At 49.8% G+C, this 26,499-nt stretch overlaps 1 protein-coding gene across 2 annotated transcripts; it reads left to right on the forward strand.

The window, feature by feature from the left end:
- Positions 1-17,570: 17,570 nt before the first annotated feature.
- OXTR (oxytocin receptor) lies at positions 17,571-25,816 on the forward strand. Of its 2 annotated transcripts, XM_030501582.1 has the most exons (3): positions 17,583-17,655; positions 17,845-19,031; positions 23,629-25,816. In XM_030501582.1, the coding sequence occupies exons 2-3, from the start codon at positions 18,107-18,109 to the stop codon at positions 23,874-23,876; spliced, it is 1,173 nt and encodes a 390-aa protein (XP_030357442.1). In that variant the 5' UTR covers positions 17,583-17,655; positions 17,845-18,106; the 3' UTR covers positions 23,877-25,816. The 2 variants fall into 2 exon arrangements, with proteins under 2 accessions (XP_030357441.1, XP_030357442.1); XM_030501581.1 differs by having other exon boundaries at positions 17,571-19,031.
- Positions 25,817-26,499: the final 683 nt, after the last annotated feature.

Here is a 26,499-nt window from a genome sequence, read left to right on the forward strand (position 1 = left end):
CACAAGTAATTATAAATAGCTGTAAAGCTGAAGACGTTTCTTAGCTTCATTCACTGCTGAGACATGACAGTTTTCCTCATGAAAATGTCATCTTGTTCCTCAGAAAGATTTCTTAAAATACCTCATTAGTCAGAAGATCCACACAATGCCCAAGGAGTGCTCTCCTTGAGATGAACCCCAAAGCGCAGGCACCATTACAGAGGTTCAGGGGGATCCGAGGGCATCTCTACAGCTTCATCATCCCGGCAGTTCCCTGCAGCCTTGGTCCCATTTTGACTTTGGTGGGAACCCAAAGCCGAGCTGTCACTGGCACAAGGAGCTGGGTCCTGGGTGTCTTTGGGATGTCTATCACAAAGGAAATGATTTATGAGCAAATGCGCTCATAAAGAAGCCACGCTCACAAACCAGGCAAGTCTCATCTTCAGCCAAGGAGCAGCTGTGTGGCAGTGACTCACTAGTCCTTGGTGGTGGATATGAGCCACCAAGAGCCCGTAAAATCATCACCGAGTGGTTTAACAGCATCCGGGTGCTGCCTGCAGCATCCCTGCCTCCCGAGGTGGCCATCCCTGCACTGGAGCTGCCGGCAGAGCCAGGGCACAGGCAGCAGCCTGTCCTGCCCCTCCAAGTCCCGTGCATGGGAGAGACACTCCTGAAACAAGGAGCCAGTTTTCTTCTCTCAGTGCCCGCAGCTGTTTTTCTGTAGGAAATCAGAGCATTCAAGGCATGGCTCCAGCCTTGCAGCTGAACAAAATCAAGTGTTTCCAGCAGAGACCCTCATTGGCCAGATGTTCTCAAGGCTCCGCTGAGCTGGTTTGGTGCTGGTGGGTCACAGTGTGCCTGCACAGCCCATCCTGCCCAAACGACCACTGCTCCCACAGGGGAGAACAGGAGATACATTTCGGAGGGAGAGGCGAGCGGAGCAGCAGGATTCGCATTCTTCCTCAGCAGTGGTAGTTTCTGCTACCAAATTCCAGCCCACAGTGGGCTGGAACAACCCAAGGACTCTGCATGGGCAGTTCTTCCCCAGCACGTTGATCCCTCTCCTCCAGAGCCTCCAGTCTGGTTTTTGTGATCAGAAACAGAAGATCTGCCTGAGAAAAGGTTTTTACTGAGCTATTTTTTACAAAATCTAATTTATAAGAAGTTAAACAAGGCTGTTTTGAATGGCTTTGACTGGCTGAAATGAAGTTCTAGCATGCCAGTGAAATTAGAAAAATATGTCTGAACATATTTATAGATCCAGCATATCTTTGGAGTGATCTTTGGGTTTATGAAATAATAATTGATAGTGAGAAATATTATCTTATTCAGTGGGGAGACTGCCACATTATGTTTAGCTTAAGATTCAAATGAACTAAAATCCTTAAACATCAAAGTGCCTCACTTTTAATCCGTATGCCAGCAAAATAAATACTTGAGCAACAAGATTTCCTGTTGAAAACCCCTGAGTGTGGGGATTGTCTTTTCCCCAACCCATGTGCACAATCTGAGCACTCAGTGTGCGAAGGTAGAAAGTAAGTTTGATTGTTAAATGATCTGTCTCACCCATGATAGTCACTTGGCAGCGATAGTCACTTGTTTGGTAGGGAGCTGTTTCTTCAGTGCTGTTGTTTCTCCATTATTGTTGAATATGTGTGGTGTTGTGGAACGTTCTTTTGATTCAGAAGTCACTAAAATCCATTATCTTAAATCAAGAATATGATGTGGTGACAGGGAAAACGCATGCACAAACCAAGCTGGAGGTACCCACAAACCTGGCTTCCAAAAGGGGGAGACCAGTGTTATCCTGAAGACTAGACCTGGCGAAGTGATCTGAATGCCCAAAGAAAGGAAGATTTTGCTGTTGCTGGAAAATGACCATTCCCTCCCTAAAGCTTGTGCACATGTTTCCCATACCAGGTTTCCCATACAACTTGAGAAAGGATTTTATAAAGGGCAAATTTCAGGTTTGCTGCTGCAAGGAGGAGTCAGGAGCACAAGCAGGAATTCTTCAACCCCGTGAGTCAGATTGCCCCTCAGACATCAGCTCTGCCAGAGAGCTCAGTGATGAATGAGACAAACGTGCTGGCAAAACGGCAGCTTTTAAGGCACCATGAGCCATTCGGCAAGAGAAATGATGTCCCTTGCCATCTCAAACTGCGTTGCTGATGGTTTATAGCCTTTCTGTAGCAGCAAGTTTAGGCTGGGACTCCCATTTTCAAAAGTTCATTTTGCTTCTTTATATGAGGGTCACCTCAGGTCTGAACACAGAACAGCTCACATTTATTTTTTTAAAGGCTTTTTCAGGGTTTTGTAAATCAGGGGCCAGTGAGCAGTTTCCCTGGTGCCTGTGGGCGTTAAGGGGGTTTGATGCCCTTTGGTTTTGGCTCCATTAAAGGTTGGTGCGAGTGAAACCAGCTCTGGAGCAACCTGCTCTAATGGAAGGTGTCCCTGCCCATGGCAGGGGGTGGAACTGGATGAACTTTAAGGTCCTTTCCACCCCAAACCGCTCAGTGACTTGTAGCACACAGGAGTTACATCGGTATTCTCAGGGTTAAATGTGCACTTTGTGACATGCCATAAAATCTTGTACTTGCTGTAATGATTTTCCACCTAAGACTTGCTCTCATTATTTCCCTGCCAAAATGACATGGCTGGGCTGCTGCCTGCCCCTCTCCCAGCCCCTGCAGAGCCCCCTCCACCTTGGCTGACCATTGCCTGCATGAAAATGTACATGAGAGTAAGACTAAAGCATTGCAAATCAAGGATGTTTGGGGCATTTTCCAAGTGGAGCAAACTCAATTCCACCAAGGGTCAACTGAGTTGCTCTGACTTTGACCAACCAGGGACCTGGTTTACTGTGTTCAGTGGTGAAATGGGGGAGAATTATACTAATCTGACCATTAGGAGTAATTACTTTAAAAGAAAAAGGAATTGGGTGGTAATTGCTGCAAAACTGGTGGGGGTTTGTGCACATACATCCTGTAGCTACTGAGGTTCCGAGGCACTGTGCTCCTGACCCAGCAAACGCAGAGAGTACTTGCAAACGCTGGAATAACATCAGCTTCTTTTTCCCCTTTCTCTTTTAAGGCCTGATGATGCAGGTTGGTGAAGCAGCCTAGTGCCCTGTGTGCCTGACAAGCAGCATCCCAGGGCAGACAGCAGCACTGCTGCGCTCCAGGGATGTGCATCCCACCGGCCTTCTCCAAGCTTCCTCTGTGCAGCCTCTGACGTCAGCATGGCTGTGACTCTGAGAGGCACTTACCCACTGCAAGCCATTGGTGCTACTGGGTAATGTGGGTCCCAGCACACAAAGCTCTGAGTAAGACCCATGGAGAGCACCTCTGCCTTGCCTTGGAAAAACAAGTTTCCTCCTCAGGGAGTTCTTGACACTGCAGGAGCATCTAACAAAACCTGGACCTGCAGGCTTTGGATGCTGGCATGGTATTGGATATCCTTTCATGCAAATTCAGCTGTTAGTGATTCCCTGCCACACACCACTGGGTAAACTGTTAAACCTTTTGTGTGAGAGGAGCCATAGTATTGTAAAGAACTTTCGCCAAGCAATGGCAAACAAGCCAGGCTGCTGCTGGGTGGTGACTTGGAAAGATGCAGGGATGAAGCAGGTCACCAGTTCTACAATCTTTGGTCAGTGAAACGGTGTGGGTGCATTCATTGAAAATAATTTAAAGAGCCATGCTACCACAATAATTGCAGCATTAAGATAATGAAGCAATTACTCGGTATGATAGAAGGAATAATAGAAGAGAGACAGAACCAACTATGACGCATTCAATACAGACATAACCAAACTGGTTTGCTGACAACCTCTTGTGATACATTTTTTTATGTCACTTATTGTTGAAGTCTCCATTTAAAGCCTAAAATAGTTATCTTTGCTGAAGATAGAGACTTTTTTTATTCATGTACTTATTGTAAGCATCTTACATCTGACATACTTACAGACCTCTGAGTTTAAGAAACTGTTTTGGATTTTTCAGAGGCAATCAGTGCATCAGCTCCTCTGTGCCTGTGTCACCTCCTCTTATGGCTTTGCAGCAAGTGAGGAGCTTTGCGAGACCCACTGGGGGCGTGTGGCTCATGGGGCAGGGACAGCCATGGTCCCATGCTCTGGTGTGAAGATGAGCACAAGGTATGGAGATACACGGAACATCAACGTGGAGCCGTGGACGAGGGGGTTGTTCTTCCTTCTGTAGTGAGCTGTGAGTCAGCACTGGGGCAGGTGAATTTGTCTGTACACATGACAAACCTGAGTGAGGTGTTTGGATGTGTGAAGCAGCCGTGCAGTTGCGGGTGGAGGCTGCATGGAGCAGACATCTCTGACAATGTAGAGGCTTAGCAAAAACATGTGGATTTGGTGGCTGGTGCCTCCCGTTCCCACCGCGATGGAGCAGGATGCCCGGGCAGGATCCATGGCCATGGGCAGGGGCTGTAGCAGCCCTGCCTGCACGCTGCCGGACACAGCACTGGGGCCAAGCTCCGGCCACGGGTGAGTGCTGCCTGGTACAGCCTTTGCCGCGGGTGTCTGTGGTCCCCTGGGTGTCATAAAGGACTCCTCCGGGGCTGTTTGCTGCACTTCTCTCACCAGCCCTAAATTCACATAAATTGGATAACGTAAGGGAAAAAACAACAAGGGCGAAGGAAACGCGGTGTCCTCACCACGCTGTCCTGTCCCCTTGCTCCCTTGGGCAGCTCCGTTCCTCCGTCACCAAGTCAAGGGGCAACTGGGGAGCAGTCAGGGACTTGTGAACAATCAGGCTGGGGACAAAAGTCACCGCAAAGAGGAGCTAAGTCAGTGCTTGGAAGTGGTGATGCACAGATGTTGGTATGCTTCCTCCTGCTTGAGCAGTGCTCACTGAGCATTGCCTTCATTTCAGCAGAGCTGAGCTGCGACCCAGCCCCCAGCCTGAATGAGGGTGGTAAAGGCAGGAAAAAGCACAATTGTGCCTTTGAAGTGAGTAACCTTAAAGCCGGTTACTCCATTCTCTGCACATCTCATCATTAGGCTGATTTTGAAGGACAATGAGATATGATGGTCACATTTTATGATCGCCCAGAGCTAACACCCTGTGTTGGAATGGCGAGCGCAGGGGGATGCAGGGTCCTGGGGCCCCTCTGCCCTGTCCCACTGCAGATCCTGACCCCATTCACACATCCCCAGGTCAGCAGATCCCAAGCCAGAGCCCGGCTGCTGCGGCTCCCTGGGGCGATGGCAAGCAGGGCAGAAGCTCCTGGGAACCCTCTATTGCTGCTGGCAGCCGCGGCCAGGGACACTGCTGGGATATGTGGGGGGCCACAGGCAGAAAGCTTTGGGAACGGCTGCTTTAGGCAGAACATCCATTGAGGAGGAAATTAATTTAGTCATGGAGCAGTCCCTCAGGCCAGGGCAGGAGAGCAAAACTTGAAACAAAACAATCACAGGCACAGTAAAAATGTCCTGTCCTGTTCCCTTCCTACAGACCAACACTGGAGCCGTGTGAAGCAGCGGCAATTCCTGGGAATGCTGGAGCAGCAGCAATGGAGGTCATCTCTGATGGGGCACAGGCTCCCCGCTGCTCCCGCTCATGTCCCCCTTTGAGATGCAATAGCTGGGGGGTTAAATAGGGGTTTGGAGGGAGGGGGTTATCTGGTTTTGCTTTGCAGATTACAGGCGGCTTCTGTCAGATTGTTTTTGTCAGGTAGGAATATCTTTGGAAACAAAACGAATTGCCACCTATAGCTGTTCTCTAAACCCATTTCCATGACCCTGTGAGTGACTAGGTGCTGGACATGCTGGGAAAGCATTCTGGGCTGAAACGTTCCAGCGCCAGATTACTTGGGGAAAATGCAAATGTTGCATCTGCATCTACTTTATGCATTGAAAAGAGCAATGGGGTTATTCTAATATTGCTCTTGGTTCCCAGGAACGACGGTGTTTTGGAGCAAATGATAAGGAATTTGCTCCTCTCCCTCTATCTTGCTCTTTTCCGGAGCAGACCATATGCCTGCAGCGGGATGGAGGTGCCGCTGTTACTGTTGTTCTCCTAAAAGGCCTGATTTGGAAAGAGAACTGCACTGATGGTCAAATTCCTCCTGTCTTTGGTTTGATGGTCTGTGTCAGAAATAGCAGAATAGCATTTCTGACACATTATATTCTGAAACAGAAATAGCATTTCTGTGTTTTGTAGATACTTTAGAGCCTGAACAAGATGAAAAATGGTTTCATTTTGTGAAAATTGGTGTAGGATTGGGTGATTTGGAAATTTTCCATCTCAACTTTTTTCACAGGGAACATTTGTATTCCCGGTTAATGGAAGTTTTTACAGAAAGTATTTGCTTTCTTTAATGCTGATTTTTTTAATTGCCTTTCCAGCTCTAATGTCTGATTGAATTTTTTTACGTTTTGGTGGTTCACATTCTTTAAAACAAACAGGCAATATTTTCTGTGGCAAAAGTGTGTTTATTCACCAGTATTATAGTGGGCCTTCAACGGAGGTCTGAAGTGCTTTAGTCAAATGTTAAAGCAGTATTTGTCCTGTTTCTGGTGACTGGCTCATGGTGAAAGCCTGCACTAAATGCAGGTTCCTCTTTCACTGACTCAGCAGAGGGATAAAAATCCAAAACTTACCTTTGTTTCCTGGGAAAACAAAGCCCAAAGAGATGTGCAAATGAAGCAGGAAGAGTTTACCTGCAGGGCAGGGGATCTAGCAGCACATACCCAGGAGAAGAGGAACTGTGAAGAGGCACGTGTGTCTGTGTGGATACGGCTCCTTTCTCCCTTCTCACTCAACTGAAATGCTGAAAGCGATGGGGTTACGTTAAAATGCTAGCGAAGAAACCGACTGGATAAATGATAACACTAAATACAATGTAGCTTGCATTAAATCAAAATTCAGCAAACAGACCAAACTTATAAAAGGAAGTATTTTGAAAAGTATTTGAAATCAGTGTGTGCCGTTCTGCACTGGTCAAACCTGCAGGGAAGCTGCTGTGGGAACAGTGGGAACAGGCAGATGGCACAGAGCAAAGGCAGCACCGAAACACTCAGTATGACTTGAGAGCAGCAAACATGGGGCATGGCACTGGTAACGCTGCTTTTGGGGGAGGTGAGAGGATGGGAAAAAGCATCGTTTAAGGTGGGGGAGACCAGGTCTGATGGCTTGGCTCAGTGGCATGTCACCACACCAGGCCAGCAGCACTGCAGTCCTGCAGAAGAGGCTTTATGCTTGGAGCAATCTTGTGTGTAGGAAGCAGATGAAGCCAAACTGGGAGGCTTTTGATGCTGGCAGCAGCAGGAATCACTCCTGCAGAGCTCTTCACAGTTCAGCATGTCTCTGATGAATAAAGCTCATCCTCACCTGCTCACCACAGCCTGTGCTCCCTCCGGCAGAGCAGGGCTGGACATGGAGCCAGCCCAGCACCGCCCCTGTGCTTATTTCATGCTTGAGGGAGAACATGAATTCTAATTACACACTCTGCCCTGAAATTCAAAAGGTTTTTAATCACGTTTAGTCTAACCTTTTAAAACTGACACCTGATTTCTCGCTTTGCCCTCACTTGCTTTGGGATATTTGATTCACAGATAGGTGATGAAGCAATGCAGTGGGTGAAGCTGTGCACGGAGGACGATGTGGGCAGAACCTTTGGTTCCCCCAGCACTGTAATTTGGGAAAAAGGCTGTAGGTGGGCAGCGTTGATGATCTGCATGTGGGATTTCAGCACATGTGGTCTTTTTGCCCCTGTCTCATCTTGTTGTTCTGGGTGACTCCCCTTTGGCTGTATGTGTCAGGCAGTTACGTCCACGCGTATGAAGTGTCGTGACGTAATGTCAGTAAAGCATCTTTGTTAGTAAGTAATTTTGCATTAAAATGATAGCCACAAAACTCTTTTGTCATCGGTGGGGCAAGTGAGTCACAGGTACATCTCTGTTGGGCAGCGGTGGCAGAGGTGCTTTGAGGCAGTCAGTGGCTCTAAGTACACTGGCCTCCCCAAACCACACTGTGATCCCAGTGGATCCAGCCAGGCATATGTGGGCATGCCAGGATCTCCAGATGTGGAATTCAACTGCTCCGGGCCAGGGTCTGCAGGTGTCCCAAGGGAGCACAGAGCTGTGCTGGGGTTTGGCTGCTTTGGGGACTGGGATGTGTGGTCTGGCAGGTCAGGCTGGCACACCTGCCCTCTCATCTCATCACAGCAGGCATCTGGTAATCCTCTGGTAACATCATGAGCTCAGTGAGTTGTGTCTGACTGTGGTTAGAAAGGACCTTTTGTTTTTTTAGGTTGACATCTGAATCATGTCTCTTTTTATAGCCATGCAGTTGTGATGCTGAGATTACAGCTCCCAGCCCAAACCCAGCGCCTGCTTGGGTTAATGGCCATCGTCATGCGGGGCACAAGAGAACATATTTTGCTCGTTTCCCAGAGAAGCGAGCCTCTCTCTGGGGATGCTGTCTGTGCACAGGCTCTGCTCTCACAACGGGATCCTGTGAGCAGCCCTCGCTGCTGGCCAGGGATGGGCTCCTACTCGCAGGGCTGCACTAACCAGGGTGTGTGCCAGGCTTGAGCCCCTACCTGCACTGTGCCATACTGCACTGCACTGTGCCTGCACCAGGGGCTGCAGCTTTGGCTGCAGGTGCCCTAGAAAAGGCATCAAGATGATGTACTGCACAGTTGTGTCTTCTAGGATGCCACATCCCCACCACTTGAAACAGCTTTCAGAGTTCAGGAGAATCAGAGTGGGGCTTTGAGCGAGTCTTGAAGGCCTCCGTGAGTGAGGATTTCTGTAGCTTGGGTCTGCATGGCAAATCCATGTATGGCAAATCCATGTATGGCTCTCCTCCAGGGTCTGCCACTGCTGATGAAGCTCCCAGTTTCTGTGTTTCATGGCAGATCAGCCATTCTCCATCCTCTGTGCTCTGGAAAGCCTTTGGCAGGGAACCACAACATGCTGTGCTCCTGTTCACACTTAGTGACAATTAACTAATGAGCTGACTGATTCCCTATTACCTTGATAATGGGTGACAAATCACAGCTTGCTTTTCTGATTTGCTCATTAATTGCTACATTTCTTTGTTCAGTTGTCACTCACACCAGTTAAGACATCTTTGGCTGCTGACCCCTTTTAATAGAGCTAAGAGTTTACCAGTGATGGATTGGATTCACTTGAGGACAACCTCATTGCTGACTTGGAGGGAAAGGCTGTGATTTAAAAGCCAGCTGAGTATGTCTAGATAGGTAAGGAATAATCAGTATATAAAAAAATAAATCACTTCTTTTGGACTCAGTTTGCACAAGTGAAAATTGCTGTACATGTAACATTAGGGCTTTTTAGAAAAATTGCCGCTGTCTTGTACTCCATTGTTTTGGCTTTTGTTTTTCTCATGGTCATACATGAGAAGAATTAATTTAAGGTTTAAAAAAACCCACCAAGACACATAAAATAGAATGAAAAAGTTATGATTAAATAGCTTGATCTGTTGGAAGGACCACTGTGACTGGACCTCTTTGTTCATACAAGTTGTCATGGCTCTATGGGAATCAGTATGAGGGGGGTTCCACCCACAGCAGAGCTGGGGGGACTGTGCTGCACTGTGTTCACTCTTCCCCAGTGTTAACACACATTTAAATGGAAATATTTAATCAGCAGAAGAATTAATTCTGATAGTAGGAATTTTTCCAATGGACGTCTTTCTTTATAAAACAGCTGATGTTCAAAAGATGCCTGGGTGAGAGTAGTCCATAGCAGTAGGCATTTCAGTGTGATCTTTTCATTTTGCCATACTCAATGCCACTGGTTGAATGCAGAAGTGCATGCAGGTACTGGTGTTTTAATGAGAACAACACTGTGCCTACTGCCTTGTGAAGCAGGGATCAACCCTGCTGATGAGGGCAGAGACCAAGAACCAGCAAGGTAACCAATGTGTGAGATGAGGAAACACAGTGTGAAACTGCATGAACACACAGAGCATAAAGCATGCAGTGACTGGAGGAAATGCATGTAGTCTCGAAAATGTAATGCAATAATGATGAAAAATGCCTTTAAATTTGTCTGCTCAGTGCATGCTGTGGTTTCAGGTGCGTTTTTTGTGTTTTTGCAGAAGTGGTTTATACATTTCTTCATGCAAGGTTTCAGCTGAGAAAAAGATCCATAATAACTTATTCTGTATTAGTTTAGACAGAGCAGAAGCATCAAAGAGTACCTGCCTGGAGTAATAAAGACTGAGTAAAGGTAGCCACTATTCCCAGGAGGTTTGAGCTGTATCTGTACAAGTCCTGCAGGCACTGCTCCTGGCTTTGCGAGGTTTTCCTGGAGCTGTCGAGCCCCATCCCACAGAGCTGGCACTGGGTACAGGCATGTGAAGCAGCTGTAGAGCCACTTCCACCAACTGGCCAAAAGCAGCTTACATCCTGTGTCCTGCATCCAGCATCCAGCAGCTGTATTTGGGGTACCTGGCCAGGTTCTGCTCTGAACTTGAGAGGTCTCCATCGCAGCCAGGGCTGGGTGGCTGGAGACGAGGATGCGGCTGGTGGGCTGTGTGCCCCTGCAATGGACCTGTGGAGGCTGGAGGTAGGCAGGGGACAGGCAGGGTCCATGGTGTCAAGGCCACTTCTCCAAGGGCGGTGTGTTTGCCAGAAGGAGTTAATAATCAATGATCCTTTGGTATAAGGGGAGTCTGTTTCGATAGAACAGGATTGGAATGCCTTACCCAGGTGCAGGAATTTAAATCGTCACCACTGCCTGTTGAGCAAGCCTGACACCAACCATTTTCTGTTCAGAAGAAAGAATAATAATGTTTTTTTCACACCCTGGCAGTGGAGGAGTTGCTGCAAGTGCTCTGAAGGAGAGGACCTGAATTCAAAATGATTCTAACAAATTGGCGAGCTGGCTCAAAATCAAGCACCTGAAAGTAAATAAAGAGAAGGACAAATTACTAACTTCAGGAAGGAGGAGGTAAACATATTACTGCAAATGGGGAATAATTACCGAAGCAGCAAACTTTGTATAAATGGAGCTGAGCTTCATTTTCGGAGCTCACTGCCCTGGTTAATTATTCGGCGCCACAGATGCATTCCTGGGTCCTGGGCAGGTATTTGGTGTGAGAGAAATGGCACAGGAGTTGTGGAGCAGGGTGTATAGAAACACACACTGTACGGGTATTTCTAGGCATATGCCCTATTATATACTGACATACACGCACATAGGCACACATATATACTTAATTATCCTGGGAAGGACTGCAATCCCTTCGTATCACTCAGCATAGATTTTGTTCAAGTAGCGATGAGCAGCAAAGTTGATTTACTTTCCTTTGCATATATATTAATTGTGTAATACACATTTGGTAGATGTATTTTGGTTTTGTTCTGGCTTCTCTATCCTTACTGTAAAAAGGTAAAATGTTATGCTCATATAGAAATGCACCTCATTTTAATGGACAAAAGCATTCCTCTATAGCTATTTGTGTGCATGAATTGAAGCTCACAGCACGGGGCCAGTGCTTGCACATCACGTACTTGGTGTTTAATGAATGATCCATAGCTATGTGCATGGAAATATTTAGTTAATATCTGAGATGCCAGGAGGCGATGCTCAATAATATGTTAGTTTGTGCCTTGGTTTTGCAGGTCCCATATAACTTGTTACTGCTGCTCATGCCTTTTTCTGTCTGCTTATCAGCATCTTGGCTGGGTTAGGGCCACATCACCCATCCAGCATAGCCATGGGCAGCAGCCCTGCTCCCATGGGCACAGCCATACCCTCTGAGCTGGAGCAGCCTCGGGGGGATGGAGGCAGGGTACCGGATCTCACTGGAGTTGTTTTGCTTTTTATTCTTCCTTGCTGACAAGTGAGCATTCAGGGCAACTGAAATAAATGAAGTTACACAGAATCACAGTAAAAAACAAACAAACAAAAATAGTAAAATTATTATATAGTTTCCCAACAGCTTGAAACTGGAGACTCTTTATTATAAAACATTATGTGTATGTATTTCCACCACCCTGTATTAGGCCAGCTTGTTATTCTCAAGGTCTGTGCAGGCTCCATTGATTTTTATGAGCTTTGAGGCCATAATGAGATGAAGCAAGAAACATTTTAGCATGAACAATGTCGTTATGGAGCCACGTAAAAAACCCCACAGCCAGGCAGGTTCAGTTCTTGCAAGGAGATGCATGGTGAGAGTGTTTATTACCCTTAGCAGAGGTTATATACGTTGAGCATAGCCCATGTAACCCCTTGACACCCTTCCTCCTTCCCTGGGGGATGTGCCCTGTGGTCCCTCCCCTGCCTGTAACAGGTACTCCCAAGCCTGCATGTGACAGGGAGAAGATGGGAGCATGTGGGTTTCCCTATAGAAACCCTGGACATCTGCCTTGTGAAGGTCTGCCACAACCTAAACTGGACTTTCTGGATTATTGGATCAGTCTGGATTATAGGATTAGCATGATCCATAGTCTAGTTTAAATAGGCTTAAGATCACTAATTTGAATGAAGCATTGCTGCTGTATCCCAGGGGAAATTGGGCTCTGGAGCAGGAGATGGCATCCTTCTGTGTTTCTCAGCACCAAGCAAAAAACTAGTGCATCTGCAGAGGCTCTGGTGGGGATTTTACTTGCAGTGCTGCAGTATTAATCGTAATGATTATGGAAATCAGTGCTGGTTTAATGCCAAGAAATTCAGGCTCTTTTTCAAGACTTTATCTCCAAAAGTTGAATGAGGATGACTTGGGTTTCTGCACTGGTATATGCAGAAGCCATGGGAGCAGAGGCTGGCAGGTTTCAGTAAGTAGAGGATTTCTTTGAAGGAAACAGTTTGAATCCCGTGAACCTTACAGCGACATAATGTAGAAGGATCTTAACATAGAGTTCTTTGAATAAGTTCAGTGTTCCTAGATAAACAAAAACAAGGGAAAAGAGAAATGGTTTTGATACGTGGCATGAACTCATGGAAATTCTCTTTTTCTACTGCGAATGCTTTCTAAAGCTTGAGTGAGTCTGCAGCACCCAAGTTGTTCCTCCCCTCTCACTGGTCTGTGTGCAAGTCAGCTTTCCTCACTTATTTTTCCCTCCCAGTAATGCTTTGATGATGTAGTTTCCAAAACAAAACAACAGCTATCAGACCAGCTCTGTGCAGAGCCCCAACAACAAGCCAGTTTGTGCACTAGAGCAGGAATGCTTGATGACAATGGGCTTCAGCTGTATTTTTCCATGAGTTTATTTACTATAGCCAATCTGAGGACTACTTTTTGGGTTTGTTTGAGGTTTTTTATTTAACTAACAAAAAGACATACCATGGCAAAGAGCATGGTTTAGGCAGTCAGGTGATGTAACCTGTGGTATGACATTACTGAAGAGTGTAATAGTACTTTACTGGTATTTAAACCAATGCGTAGCACTGTGTTATGTTACCACTGATCAGCAAATTCATTAACACAATGAATTTTGAATAAGTGTTCAAGATCAAATAATTCTGTGCATCGCTTGTATTTCTATGTTTTGTTTCCAAAGACTTATTGACTGAAGTATGGTATATTTTACGATACTCTGAGCATGAAAATCTGTATATTAGGTGGGTAGCTACACAGGAATTTTGTGCCATGCTTGAGGATTTACTCATGTACACATTTAAGAGACACAGGGAAAAACTCATACTTTTCTCTACCCTTGGTATATTCCCAAGCCTTATCCAACACCCATGACATTCAGCAGCTTTCTGTTGAAGCCCTAATCTGCTTTTTCCAGGGAGGTGTGTGCATGGGACTGCCCATATCTGTATTTTTAGTGAATTTACCAAAGTTGGGCCTCTTGCAGACTGAGTGCAGGAGGTGAAGACTAGGAAAAAGCTCTAGGATAAAGAGACTTTCCCATGCAAAACCAGCCAGATAAAATATCCTGGCTTTCTAGCTCTCAATGCCTGCGATGGGCCATATCCATACACGAGAGTTCCTGAGCGGCTGCAACTCCATCTGTAAAACAGTGGCCTGGACTTGAAGTTTTGCCAGACCTCTTGTATCATGGGGACTGTAAAGTTGGGATTCAAGATAGCTATTGGAAAAACAGCTATTTCAGATGCAGCAATAAATTGAAATGCAATTAAATTTAGCTTTATGTAGTGTTTGTGCTTTTGATTATTCCAAAGCATGTTTTTTCTAAACAAAAATGTTTCCAACTGTATGGCAGCACTGAATTTTGAAAGCTGGGAGGAGCGGGGGGTGACTCAGAAAACCCTTTCATTCTCACAAGATTCTCTGCTGTAAAATCACGTGTGTTTGGTTTTCAGTTGTGGGGCAGCCACAGCTCTGCCCGAAAAAGGACTGAGGGGCTGCGAGGGGCCACGAGCATCTCCTGCTGCTGCCAGATGATGTTGGATGTTGTCCCAAGCCTGCAGTGTCCCATTTGGCTTAGGTGAGATATTTGCTATGGTAGTTCCTTCGCTCTCTTCCCACTGCAGGCAAAGGGAGTGGCCATTAAAACCTTATGGCTGGATCCTTCAATCCGGTCATGCCTACACCCCAACCGTGGCCATTCAAAGCCCATAGAGAAGGTCTGTGAGGCTCATGTCTATCCATGAGGCTGATTTCCCACCACCGCTGTGCCCAGGGCTGTGCCAGCACAGCAGCGACCTTGTTTTCTCTAAGTGCCTCTTTACTGAGCCCCTCGTGAGATTTTGTACTTGGTAATTTGTATGAGAAAACTGACGTATGGATAGAATGATGAAGTCTTGGATTGGACTCTCACACCTTCATGAAGGGATCCCCCCAGCAGCGGTGTCTACCAGTAAGACAGTTTCCATTTGCAGAACCAAAGCTGTTCCTGCGCTGCACAGACACACAGCAGGCAACAACCCCACACAATTAGCAGTAAAGCATTTCAGTTCCACACAGTGACAGTGTTGAACTTGCTGGCCAGCTCCATGAGCCACATCACCCGCTGCAAGAGGGCACTTCTCCCGCTGCACAGGCGCTGGGGTCGTGTGCTCTGACCGCAGGTACCGGCTGTGTGGCACAGAGCTGTGGGTTGGTGCTGTTGTTATTTGCTCAAATTAGCATTCATAGGCACAATGAAGTGAACTCCTATGGCAGTTAGCAGCCGCAGGGTGAGTTTATTTTGACCTGATTTAGTGGTTTTGAGAACGAGTTGGAATTTTTCCTTTAGCAGAAATGGAGAAAAAGAAAATAAGCCAAGGAAGGTTGAAAAGGAATAAAAAGCCTATTTTTTCTGCTTATTGCATCTTTTGCTGCCGTTGCTCCATGCATGATTTGAAGAGCACCCTTAGCAGCTATGCTTATCACCCGTGCACCACAAAGGGCACTGGGGAGCTCCAGGATGGTCAGGAAGGGGAAGGTTTCCTCAGCAGCTTCTGGCGGCACCCTGAGAGAGCTGGACAAGCTCTCATGCCTCTGTGCAGGCTTGGGCTCCAAGGGAAGGCTCAAAATCAGGCAGTTTCCATGCAGGGTGTGATCATGGACAGCCCTGGAGAGCAATGCTGCAGGCTGGAGCACTGCCGGTGGGCAGCGACGGCTGCACTGCTCTGAGAGCTTGAACCTGTGCTCCTGGAACTGCTGAGGAGCTTGTCTGTTGGTCTAGTAAAGCAGACAGGAGAGGAAAGTGATGGCCGTGGGGAGCTGCCTGTATGCTGAGAGTGGTGTGGGCCCACCGGCACCCAAAGCACACAGCAGCATCTGCACCTCTTGAAATTCAGTCCCTGTTTGGATGGGGAGGGGTAGCCTCCCCGCAGCCCCTTTCATGAGAGAGCAGAGACGCTCCCTCTCGCTGCTCTGGATGTGGGGCTGTGCCTTGTGTAACCAGCCCTGGGCTCCCCGCTGCAGCTGCAGTGCTCCCGTCCAGGCTCCGCTGCCAGCAAGGCAGGGGAGGACCCTGCTGCTGCAAGTGCAACGTGAGCAAAGAGCCCAGACTGTAGCCAAGACACTTCAAGTAAAACTAATGAAAACCTTCCGTGTCTTAGCCTTTTAAATCCACAGTTCAGTCCTCAAGGCGTATGATCCTTCACCTCACCAGTGCGCGGCTCACTGAGCCGCTCCTGCGTGTCTGAACCACAACAGCCAGCGCGTTAGAAACAGCCCTGGGAACAGTTTGGCATTGGCAATGGGACAAACAGGATGAATCCTAGGAGAGCTCTTTCACAGCTTAGCATTGATGATTCACTATTGAAATAAAATGTATTCTGCAGTTACACACCACTCTTTGAGGCACTCAGCTGCCACACGTCTAACCAACACAATTGGCATAAGGCTCTTTTCTGCATTAGGGGCAGTTCAGGTCTTGTCTGTGAAGAAATTAGTGCCCGTGTCGTTACAAATGACACCTCATCTGAGGGTAAATAGGAACAGTGGCTGCTCTGTCTCACCTCAGGCAAGTGTCTCACCAGCACTGCTGTCCCAGACAGGTCCCACAGCACATTTACCATCACTCAGTGCCCTGCAAGATGCTAAAGGAGCCATGCAGAAGCCAAGGGCAAACCTCTCCTTGACTCCGCTGGAGCCAGGATTTCACTCAGTCACCTCCTCCTACAAAACTCTCCCGAAAAAGGCAGAACAATGAAAAAAAAGCCTTGCACATGGTGAGCTGTTATCCTCAGCGATTCCCACAGCAGTTTTATTGCCTGAAGGAGGAAGAACATGAACCCTGGAGGAAAGAACTTGCCAAAGTATGTAACATTTCTACATCTTGCATGGAGCTAAAGGTTCCCAAAAATCTTTAAAAATAACTGCAGGGATGTTTATTCAAGGCCTAAGGCTCAGCTAAGTAGAATTTGAGATGTGGCTTTCCGGGGAAGGCAGCGCAGGGGAATGTGCACCAGTGTGCTGGATTTGCTTGGAGTTATGGGGCTGCAGTGGCTGGGCCAGGAGGGTTCTTGCTGAAGCCATATTTTTGGTCAGGAGACCTGGGAGTGACCCAGTGGCTGCTGGGCTCAGGGAGGGGGGCTGAGGTGTTTCCATGCTCTCCTAAACATTCCTTCCTGCACTTTTAGGTCCCTATACTGCCCTCATAGGGAATGGAGTTACGGGAAAAACATTGACATGCTGCTGAGCTAGTGGTACTGACTGCAAACGATGATAAACACAGACACCTTGTCTTCTTTCATAGGAATTGTTTAATAATACTCTAAAATAACCTTTTTGAAAGAAAAAAACCCCAGTTCCTGGTGGTTATTTAACTGCCGAGTAATGAAAGCAGGAGCCTCCTGGTTGCACGAGGCTGTGCTGGTGGATATGGTGGGACTCTGCTGCGGTGGCCGTGACCGGCTCCAGCAGCCGGAGTGCAGCTCCCCGCGGTACTCGGAACCCCAAAGCCAAAGCGGGCAGAGCTCGGGTAGCAGAGCCCGGGGTTCGGGCCAGTGTCCTCGCTGTGGTCTGACACATCTCGTCTGCTCCCGGGGGTTCCGCTCGCCCCAGCCCGAGACTGCGGGTGCTGGGGCCGGGCTCGGGAACGGGTGACGGGCGCTCTCCCACCCCTCCGCGCTTCACACGCCCGGGGGGCTCAGCGTACCGGGAACACCGCCCGCCACGGGGTCTTACAGCCCCCGCCCATCACCGTGGGACCCACCGGCAGCCTCCGCGCTGCCGCTCCCTCTCGCGGCGGCCGCTCCGAGCGCAGGCGGGCGGGCCCGGGCGCGGGGCACGGCGGGGTCCGGCGATAAGAGCGGGACCCCCGGAGGTGCTGTTCGCGGGACCCGGTCGCGTTGGGAGCGGGGCGGGTGCGGGGATGGGGTGCGGGAGGAGGTGCCGAAGCGGGGTGTGGGGGTGCGGCAGCGCCGGGAGGGCGGGAGCGCTGCGACGGGGACCCGGCGTGTCCCGGCCATTCCCGCTGATCCTCCTCCCGCGCCTTGGTTTTGTCTGGGGGCAGGAGCCTGCGGGAACGTCGGGAGCCCGGGGAGGGGCCGGGGTGGAGCCGGCGGACAGCCCTCGACCCCGGGCACGGGCACTAGGACCGGGACAGGGACGGAGGAGCGCTCCGGGGGAAGAGGCAGAGCAGCCCGGCCCGCCGAGGTGAGCGCCGGCGAGGAGAGCCGCAGCGGGGACACGGCTGCCTCAAACGGGGACGCGTTCGCAGAGGATCTGCCACCCGCCCTCTCTGCTACCAGGCTCTATGTGGGACGGAGCTGGCCATGGAGAAGTTGTACTTCGCGGGGAGCAGCATATGGACCATCAACAGCTCTCTGGGGAACGGCAGCCTCCGCCTGGAGAACCAGACCTCCGTGAGGAACAGCACCACGGACCCCCTGAAGAGGAACGAGGACATGGCCAAGGTGGAGGTGACGGTCCTCTGCCTCATCCTGTTCCTCGCCCTGACCGGCAACCTATGCGTGCTGCTGGCCATCCACACCACCCGGCAGAAGCACTCCCGCATGTACTTCTTCATGAAGCACTTGAGCATTGCTGACCTGGTCGTGGCCATCTTCCAGGTGCTGCCCCAGCTCATCTGGGACATCACCTTCAGGTTTTACGGGCCAGATTTCCTTTGCCGGTTGATCAAGTACTTGCAGGTAGTGGGGATGTTTGCTTCCACCTACATGCTCTTGCTGATGTCCCTGGACCGGTGCTTGGCCATCTGTCAGCCGCTGCGGTCTCTGCACAGGAGAGCGGACCGGGTCTCTGTCCTCCTCACCTGGCTGCTGTGCCTGCTGGTCAGCATCCCTCAGATCCACATATTTTCTCTGAGGGATGTAGGGAATGGGGTTTACGACTGTTGGGCAGATTTCATCCAGCCCTGGGGACCTAAAGCCTATGTCACCTGGATAACCCTGATGGTCTACATCATCCCTGTGTTGATGCTGAGCATCTGCTATGGCTTGATCAGCTTCAAAATCTGGCAGAACGTGAAGCTTAAGACAGCTCATGGGCCCAACATGAGCTCCAGCTCTCGCAGTGGGACAACGTTTGCCAGGGTCAGCAGCACCAAGCTCATCTCCAAAGCCAAGATCCGGACAGTCAAAATGACCTTCATCATAGTGTTAGCTTTCATAGTGTGCTGGACTCCCTTTTTCTTTGTGCAGATGTGGTCTGTGTGGGACACAAATGCTCCGCAGGAAGGTATGTCCTCTCCTCTCCCATAGCCCTGCATTTGCATGGACTGCTTAGCTCAGTGGCCGCAGGGACTCCAGCAGCAGACTCACAGGCTGCAAGTGGCAGCCAGAAACTGCTCCAGGCTGCATCTCAGGGGGCTGGGAGGGAGGCAGGAAAAAGTCCTGAACATGGAAAACCCACCCAACAGGCAGCAGTGGCTGTGCCTGAGCTTCCCTGGGGCAAGCAAGGGCAGGCTGAGCCCCGGCAGGTTCAGGGCCACCACAGCTTGGGGCCAGTCAGTCTGTGTGGTTGTGGTGGACAGGGAGGTTTTTTCACTGCCCCCGGGTGTGTGAGCTCAGCCCTCCGGGGTGCTCTGGGGTTTGTGGGGGTTTGATTGCCCACCCGGGTGCTGGGACGAGCTGGGGGCTGTGTGGGAGCTCAGCCCCATGCCACGAGAAAACAGCAGTGTTAGAGCCCGACTTTTCTTCCCCTTATTGTTTTGTCCTTACTAACTTTGCTTTCTACTCTTTCGCCCTCTTTTCCTTCTCCTCTTCTCCCTTTTGCATTCACCCCAGGACCATGCTGCTGCTATTTTATCTCTGACCAGAGCACGGTTTCTGCAGGAAGCCACTGATTTATGAGAAAATGCTTTTCCTAAAGGATGTGGTGTCACTGGTTTGTCATTTCTTTTACTTGGCGCTGGCTGCTCCTGTCATCACTAAGGTTGAGGCAGAGTAGAATACATTAGCCTCACATGCTTGTAGCTGTGCAAGTCTGTGCTGTCACCTGCTGGAGGTGTCTGATGGTCCCTCTGCACCTGCAAGGAAAACTGCCCAGGAAAGCTTAAAAGAAAAACTCTGCACAACTTTGTGAGGTGGGAGAAATGGAAGGAAGTGCACCTAGGGATGACAGCTCTTTGGGCAGGTGGACTCAAGCTCAGCAGAGATGCTCACTCTGGGGATGCCAAAGAGGGGTGAGGAGCTGCAGCCCCATCCCGGCTCCCCCAGCAGCCCTGCCACGGCAAAAAGGGCTTCACAGTGTAGGGCACAGCTCACGCTGTGCACTCTTTTCTCTTCTTTAAGCTTATCCCTGAGCTCTAACCCTCACCCTTTAACCCTATCTGTGGAGAACCTGATGTCTCCTGCAGCCTGTGCGCATCTTGTTTCCCTGTGTCGAAGCTGCTAGGAGCCAGGCAGGCTTACTTTGCCCTTCTTGCTCCTCTCTGCTCTTTTATTTCAGGTGGAGAAGAGAAGCACAGCTCTTTAAACCTCCCTAAGTGCTCCAGGCAGCCGTTTCCTCATTTTCCACCTGATTTAGGCTGGTCGAAACTTCTAGTTTTCAGCTCACCCTGGGATGAAGCAGCGTCTCTCCCTTTTGCTGTATTTTAAACCTGCAATCTCGAGGGCTTCTGCCTGACTCATCAGCAAACAAACCTCTGCCGCTCTGCTGATTCCTGCGGCGGGGAGCGGGAGGATGGTGGGGGTTTCACAGATCACACCCTAACTCCTGCTTCAGGAAACTTTCCCTTCCTCACCCTGTGGCATCAGCCCTGCGATGCTTTTTCCTTTGATTTGCTGTTAGGTTGAGAGGAAAGCTCCAGCCCTTCCGAGTTGTAACAAACTCCCCTTCACGTTGCTGTTGCTCGGGGGCCCATGTCTGCAGTAAAGGATGGGAGTTTTGCCACAGTATCTGCTGGAGGCTTTCATGACATAGGGAGGAAAAGCCTCGGGTGGGCTATTGCAGGCAGCAAATGCTGGGAGACCCCAGCCCTTTCTCCCAGCCCACCCTCCTCCTTGCTGGCTGCCCAGAGGCATGACAGGGGTGGCAGGGTCAGACCTCTCTGCAGAATAAACGGGCTTTGCCTGCAGCATTCCTGGCAGCGTTGCCCTGCATCCCGCATCTCTTTCCCTTTGCACCGAGGCTCGGGCTGCCTCGGCTGGGCAGTGTGGTGGGGTGCCTGTAGAGGTGTACACAGCAAAAAGGGAGTTTGGCTGTTTTTCATCTCACAGGCTTTGCAGCCTGCATGGGCACAACATCAGAGAGGAATGGAAGCCGGTGGGCAGGGTGCTCAGGCACCGGCGGGCTGCACCCTGGGAGATGATGTGCAGATCACAAAGCGTGTGTGAGAGAGGGTCATCTACTTAGAAAACGTTTAGTTTTCTCCACATAGGATATCATCAAGAGTGTCCCTGACAAGGAGAAGTCTGTTTGTACCATATTGAATCCTAATTAATGCTGAGCAGGGGCCCTGCGATTTTGTGTGCATTGCATCCTGGAGCATGGTGAGATGCAGATCTCAGGCATTAGCAGAGGGATGCACAGTGCTTGATCTGCTGTGGGTACAACTCTGACACTGCTCGGGGTTGTGCTTTCACCTTTGCAGGGTGAGAAGTCTGCTGCAGTTTAGCATGTGTTAGGGGTAGAGATAAGACTGTAAAGAAAAGCAGAGGAAGCCCTCCTTTCCTAGCTAGCAAAGTGATGATCAGAGAAGTCTCACCATGTTGTTACTGATCCAGTAGCTTTATACACGAGTCCTCCTTGCTTCACAAACAACTTAAAATAAGGCAAGTGAAGTGCAGAAGTTGTGCCCCTGCCCCTGCTGTGCCAGTGGAGCAGCAGGATGGGGCTGGGGTCCCACGCTGCTGCCCATGTGCCTGGCCCAGCTCCTTGTCTCCCCCAGCCCTGCTGTTGCCCTACCCCGCACCCCAGGAATCCCCACCTTTTCTGGCCATGCAAACCTACAGCCCCTGTAAGTGTGGGTTGGAGCTACAGGTTATGGTTCAGGTGCCAGCTTAAGCACCGGGGATCCTTCATAGACCATTGGTTAGAACGAGGTTTCTATTGCACGCACCTTACAGGTAATATACGTTACATATGGCATTTTGAGCTTGGAGTCAAAGTTGGCTTAAAGCATCCATGAAGATAATAGCAAGGCTGTGAAGCAGCGTAACTGTTATATTGGTCCTTTAATCCTGAGAGCTGATGCCCTGAAATGTGGGCTGTGAGTGATGGCATCTCTCTGTATGTGGGAATTAGTGAACAATCCTCAGTTCATCTGTCTGCTGTAGCAGCGTTGGCAGCAGAGGTCCCAAAGCCCTTCCCCGACACAGCCTTCTGTCTTTGCTGATCCTTCTTGACAACAGAACATCCACAGACCCACACGGGCAGATGTTCAGAGCATGGGGAGGGGGAACATCCGTGAGGGGCAGAGGTTGCTCTTTGCAGCACCTCTCGGGGCTCTCTGGCAGTCCTGCCAGAGCAGGGGGAGATCCACACTTAAGACCTCCCCTGCTGTAAGCTCTGTGAAATTCAATTTATCTCCTGCAGAGAGGGAAGAGCCGTCAGCCATGGCTAGATGGTTTTTTAAGTGGGTAGAAATGCTGTGATGTATTTCAGGTCTTTCACCTAGGATTCGTAAGCCATTCCCCATGGATTTCCTTTAGCGTATGCTTGAAATTAAAAACGGTTGGACCAGACATCACTCGAGCAGGAATTACGCATGAGTTGGCTAAAGGTGAATCTGGAATGTAGTATTCATTATTCACACTTCTTCTCTAGTTTAAAAGCTGCAAGTGGAGTTTTGCAGAGGCGGAAAGGGACCAGAAACAGCCAAACACATATATGCATCCTTACTGCTGGTGTCCCCTGAGAGCACAGTGAGATGAGGATATGGGCTGAAAATTTAGAAAGCAGAATAAAAGCTCTGTTCCCTGCTCCTGTCCAACTGCCATGGGGGTGTGAGTCCCACCATCCCCTTCTCAGCAGAAGGTGCTGATCTCACCTCTCTGGTGGGACGAGCAGGTACTTTGTGCCCTGGGAATGGAGAGCAGCAGCAGCTGGGACTGGAGGTCCTGGCACCATGCTGTCACTGTCCCCAGCACCATGCTTGCAGCCAGGAGCCATTGACAGGCTCCCAGGCTTCATTACTGAAATGGGAATGGCTGTCATTTTCCCTGGCAGACCATCATATGGGAAAAACTGATTTGGGGAAAAGAAAAATGCCACTGGTCCCTAGGGCTGGGATAGCACTGGGCAAAGAGGCATGGATGGGGCTGGGCTGACAGGCACTGTCCTGTTGGCTGGGTTTTGGTGGTGGGGACAGCTCATGAGCAAGGTATGCACTGGGGCCAGGGGGATTGTGGCTTCCCCATAGCCTGAGCAGATGGAAGCTGCCGGTCTGCCCCAAATTAGCTGCTGGTGGGAAAAATGTTTGTTCCTGGTCCTGCTCTTTGCCATGGCAACTCCAAGAGGCCGCACTCCCTCCTCTCCACTTTTGGCATGATAAAGGCAAATTGTGCAGGTGACGCCAGGGGAAGCTCTGCTCTCATGAGGTATTTCTAGGGTAACGCTGAGCAGTGCAGGAGCTGAGGAGGAAATGCAGCCTTTTGGAGGGGAAAAAAACCGTAAATCCAAGTTGCTTTAACCAAAACTTGCTTCTCCCTTTTTATTCACCATCTCTTCTTTACCAGTGCATCAACCACGGTATTCCTGCAGGCAGGCAGCCCATCCCTGGCAGGGGAGGATGTGTCGTGCTGGTGGTGTGTGACTGGTGCCTACCGCCCCAGGGTGCTGGCTCTCACTGCCTGTGCTGTGCCCTAATGCTGCCATGCTTTCTGCCTTGCAGCCTCCCCTTTCATCATCGCCATGCTCTTGGCCAGCCTCAACAGCTGCTGCAACCCCTGGATCTACATGCTGTACACGGGGCACCTCTTCCATGACCTGATGCGGCGCTTCCTCTGCTGCTCCACGCACTACCTGAAGTCGCGGCCGGCGTGTGACCTGAGCGTTGGCAAGAAGAGCAACTCCTCCTCCTTCGTCCTCAGCTGCAAGAGCACGAGCCAGAGGAGCTTCATGCAGCCATCCATGATGTGAGGGCATTGCCAGCTGGGACTTTGTGATGCCGCCATGCTGCCTTCCCCGTGGAAAGCTGGGCTTCAGACAAGCAAGGGGGGTTCTATATAAATAGGTGTATATATGTCTGTGTAAGCACGTACAGATAATATACAGATATCTGTTATTTAACTGGGGCAGGAGTGAGGGGAGGGCTGCTGTGGTCCAGGTTTCACTGCTGTCTGGGACTGGACAGCAGGAACCCACTTCCAAGCCCCCAAATCACTGACATTGGTGGCTTTTAGATACCACTGGGAAGGACAGGTTCTGCCCCAAACTATGCCACGCTGCTGGGGCAGGTGTGGCATGTTCCCATCGGATGCAAGGGGCAGGGTGATGGGTGCTACCCTGGCACACAGTGTCGGGCACCGCCCCACTCCTCCTGCAGCAGGAACCCCGCAGGATGCCAGCATCTGGCTGGGGCAGAGCAGCGGGCACCACGCTCTCAACACGGGTATACTTGCTTTGCTTGAAGTGCTGTGGGGCAGAGGCAGCCCCCTCCCTGCATCCCCGCATCCCTGCATCCCTGCAACCCTGCATCATTGCGCAGTGCAGCCTGGCCTCGGCAGTGGCACTGCTAGCACAGAGCAGGGCAGTCCTGCCACTATGGGCTATGGGGGCAGTGCGGACAGGGCTGGGGACAAGCCTCCCAGGGGACAACACTAACACCCGGGTGCCCTTACCCTTGCCCAGCTCTGCTCCATTTACTGTGTGAGGCTGCATACATGGGTCAGCAGGAGCCAGGGGAGCAGGCACGACTGCAGGGCCAGGGGATCTGTGCAATTACACGTTTGCTGAGTGTGCTCTAAAGCTTCTCCGAAGGGAGGCCTGTGGGATTACAGCTGGACTCGATGGGGTTTAACAGAGAAATTCCTGCTGAGTCCCCTGAGGCTAAGCTTTTGCTTTGGGTTTACTGCAGATTGCATCTAGTCTTTTACACCAATGCAATTTTCTTGCTCTGTAACGCACAAGGTCATGCTTATGGCATGGATTTTTTATTGTTAAGAAATACCTGTAAATAAAGTTTTCTGACTGTGTCTTAATGGAAAGCGGGAGGGGAAGTGCAGAAGGAGGAATAGACTAAGAAAATGAAGAAAACCAACGGGAAACAGCGTTTTAAACACAAGACCCAAGTAAGTAAGGATGCTTTTACAGAGTACTGCACCAAGCACTTAAGACCTGCACCCCACTTTATTCCATAGCATGGAGCTCGCCATGCCACAGCCTTTGGCAGGTGGGATGGCTGCTGTGAAGGGCAGCTCTTGCTGAAGGCAGTGTGAGCTTTCCTGTGAATTCGGTGGCAGTGGGATCCGGTGGCTGCAGGCGGATGCTTCTGCCTTTGCTTGTGCCGCCTCTCAGATCTGCAGCCAGGGAATGCGCAGCAGCAAAGCCTGCATGCAAAGGATAATATGATTTGGCCTTACATGTTGGGAATGAATACAAAAAATGCATTTAAATGTGTACTTGATCTTTTCCCTGTCATCAACAAGTACATTTCACCTTTCATACCCTGGCATTCCTTTGATTTTTTTGTAGTAGCTTCGAGTGAGCTCTCAGCACATTGGCTGAATACAACCCAGCACATGCACTCTCAGCGTATTTTACCAGCCTGGTTTAAAACCTTAGGAAAGCATACAGCATTTTCCTCTCCCCTCCAGTCAAGTGATGCTGCAGCCCATTGCCAGGCTCCTGCAGCATCCCCAGGCTGCAGCGGGATGGGGACGGGGAGCAGAGCTCCAGCTTTGTCACAGTGGAAGGATATCAGATGTGCCACAGAAAGACTTTCATAAGCAAAATAGAGGTGCTGACACGTGAACCCATGCATCACTGCAGTGGGGAGATCAGGATTTTGGAGGTTTGTTGGTTTCTGGCTGTGAACAAATAGAAAAAAACCCTAAGAAATTAAAAAGAATATAATCCCAGTATTGTTTTTAATTTTTTTTATTCCCACAAAAACCTTTAAAAAATGCTCATGATAAAGTGTTTTTGGAGACATTTTTCCCCCATACAAATATCTAAATATCTTTTTGTTTTTTTAAAATCACTCCACCCGTCTTGAGGCCTGGTGTTGCTAGACCATGGGTGCTATATTGCTATGGAATAATGCAGTCCATAATCCCAAGCCATTGGAAGAGCACCAGTAGAAAATCTGGCTTGCTCTTGTCCTTGGCATGGCACTAGAAGAGTCTTTGGCTTCACGTCTTTTTTGGAAGCCAAGCGAAAAAAGCACATGAATACAATTGAGAATAACCTCTGAACAACGGGACCTCCTGGGCCCTGATTCAGCAAAGCACTTAAGGCCAGAGCCAAAGAAGCGTTTGAGTGCCTCGGACTTAAAGTACGGTTCATGGAAGATGGACTAAACAGATTAATTGACAGGGGAGCACACAGCTCCAAATTGGACTTTTTTCCCCTCATCCCTGTGTTTTCACTGAGCCAGAGCAGCTGGGTGCAGGCAATGCCCTGGAGGAGGCGCTTCCTCTGCTGCCCTTGCTGTGTCAAACACATTGCTGCAGGCTAGAGCTTACCCAGCATCAGACAAGCAAGCACATAGTAAATATTCTTCCCGAGAACCAAGCTCAAGCTTGAAGCCAAGCTTGTCATG

Source organism: Strigops habroptila, chromosome 11, assembly GCF_004027225.2.
Source record: "Strigops habroptila isolate Jane chromosome 11, bStrHab1.2.pri, whole genome shotgun sequence".
Taxonomy (NCBI): Eukaryota; Metazoa; Chordata; class Aves; order Psittaciformes; family Psittacidae; genus Strigops; species Strigops habroptila.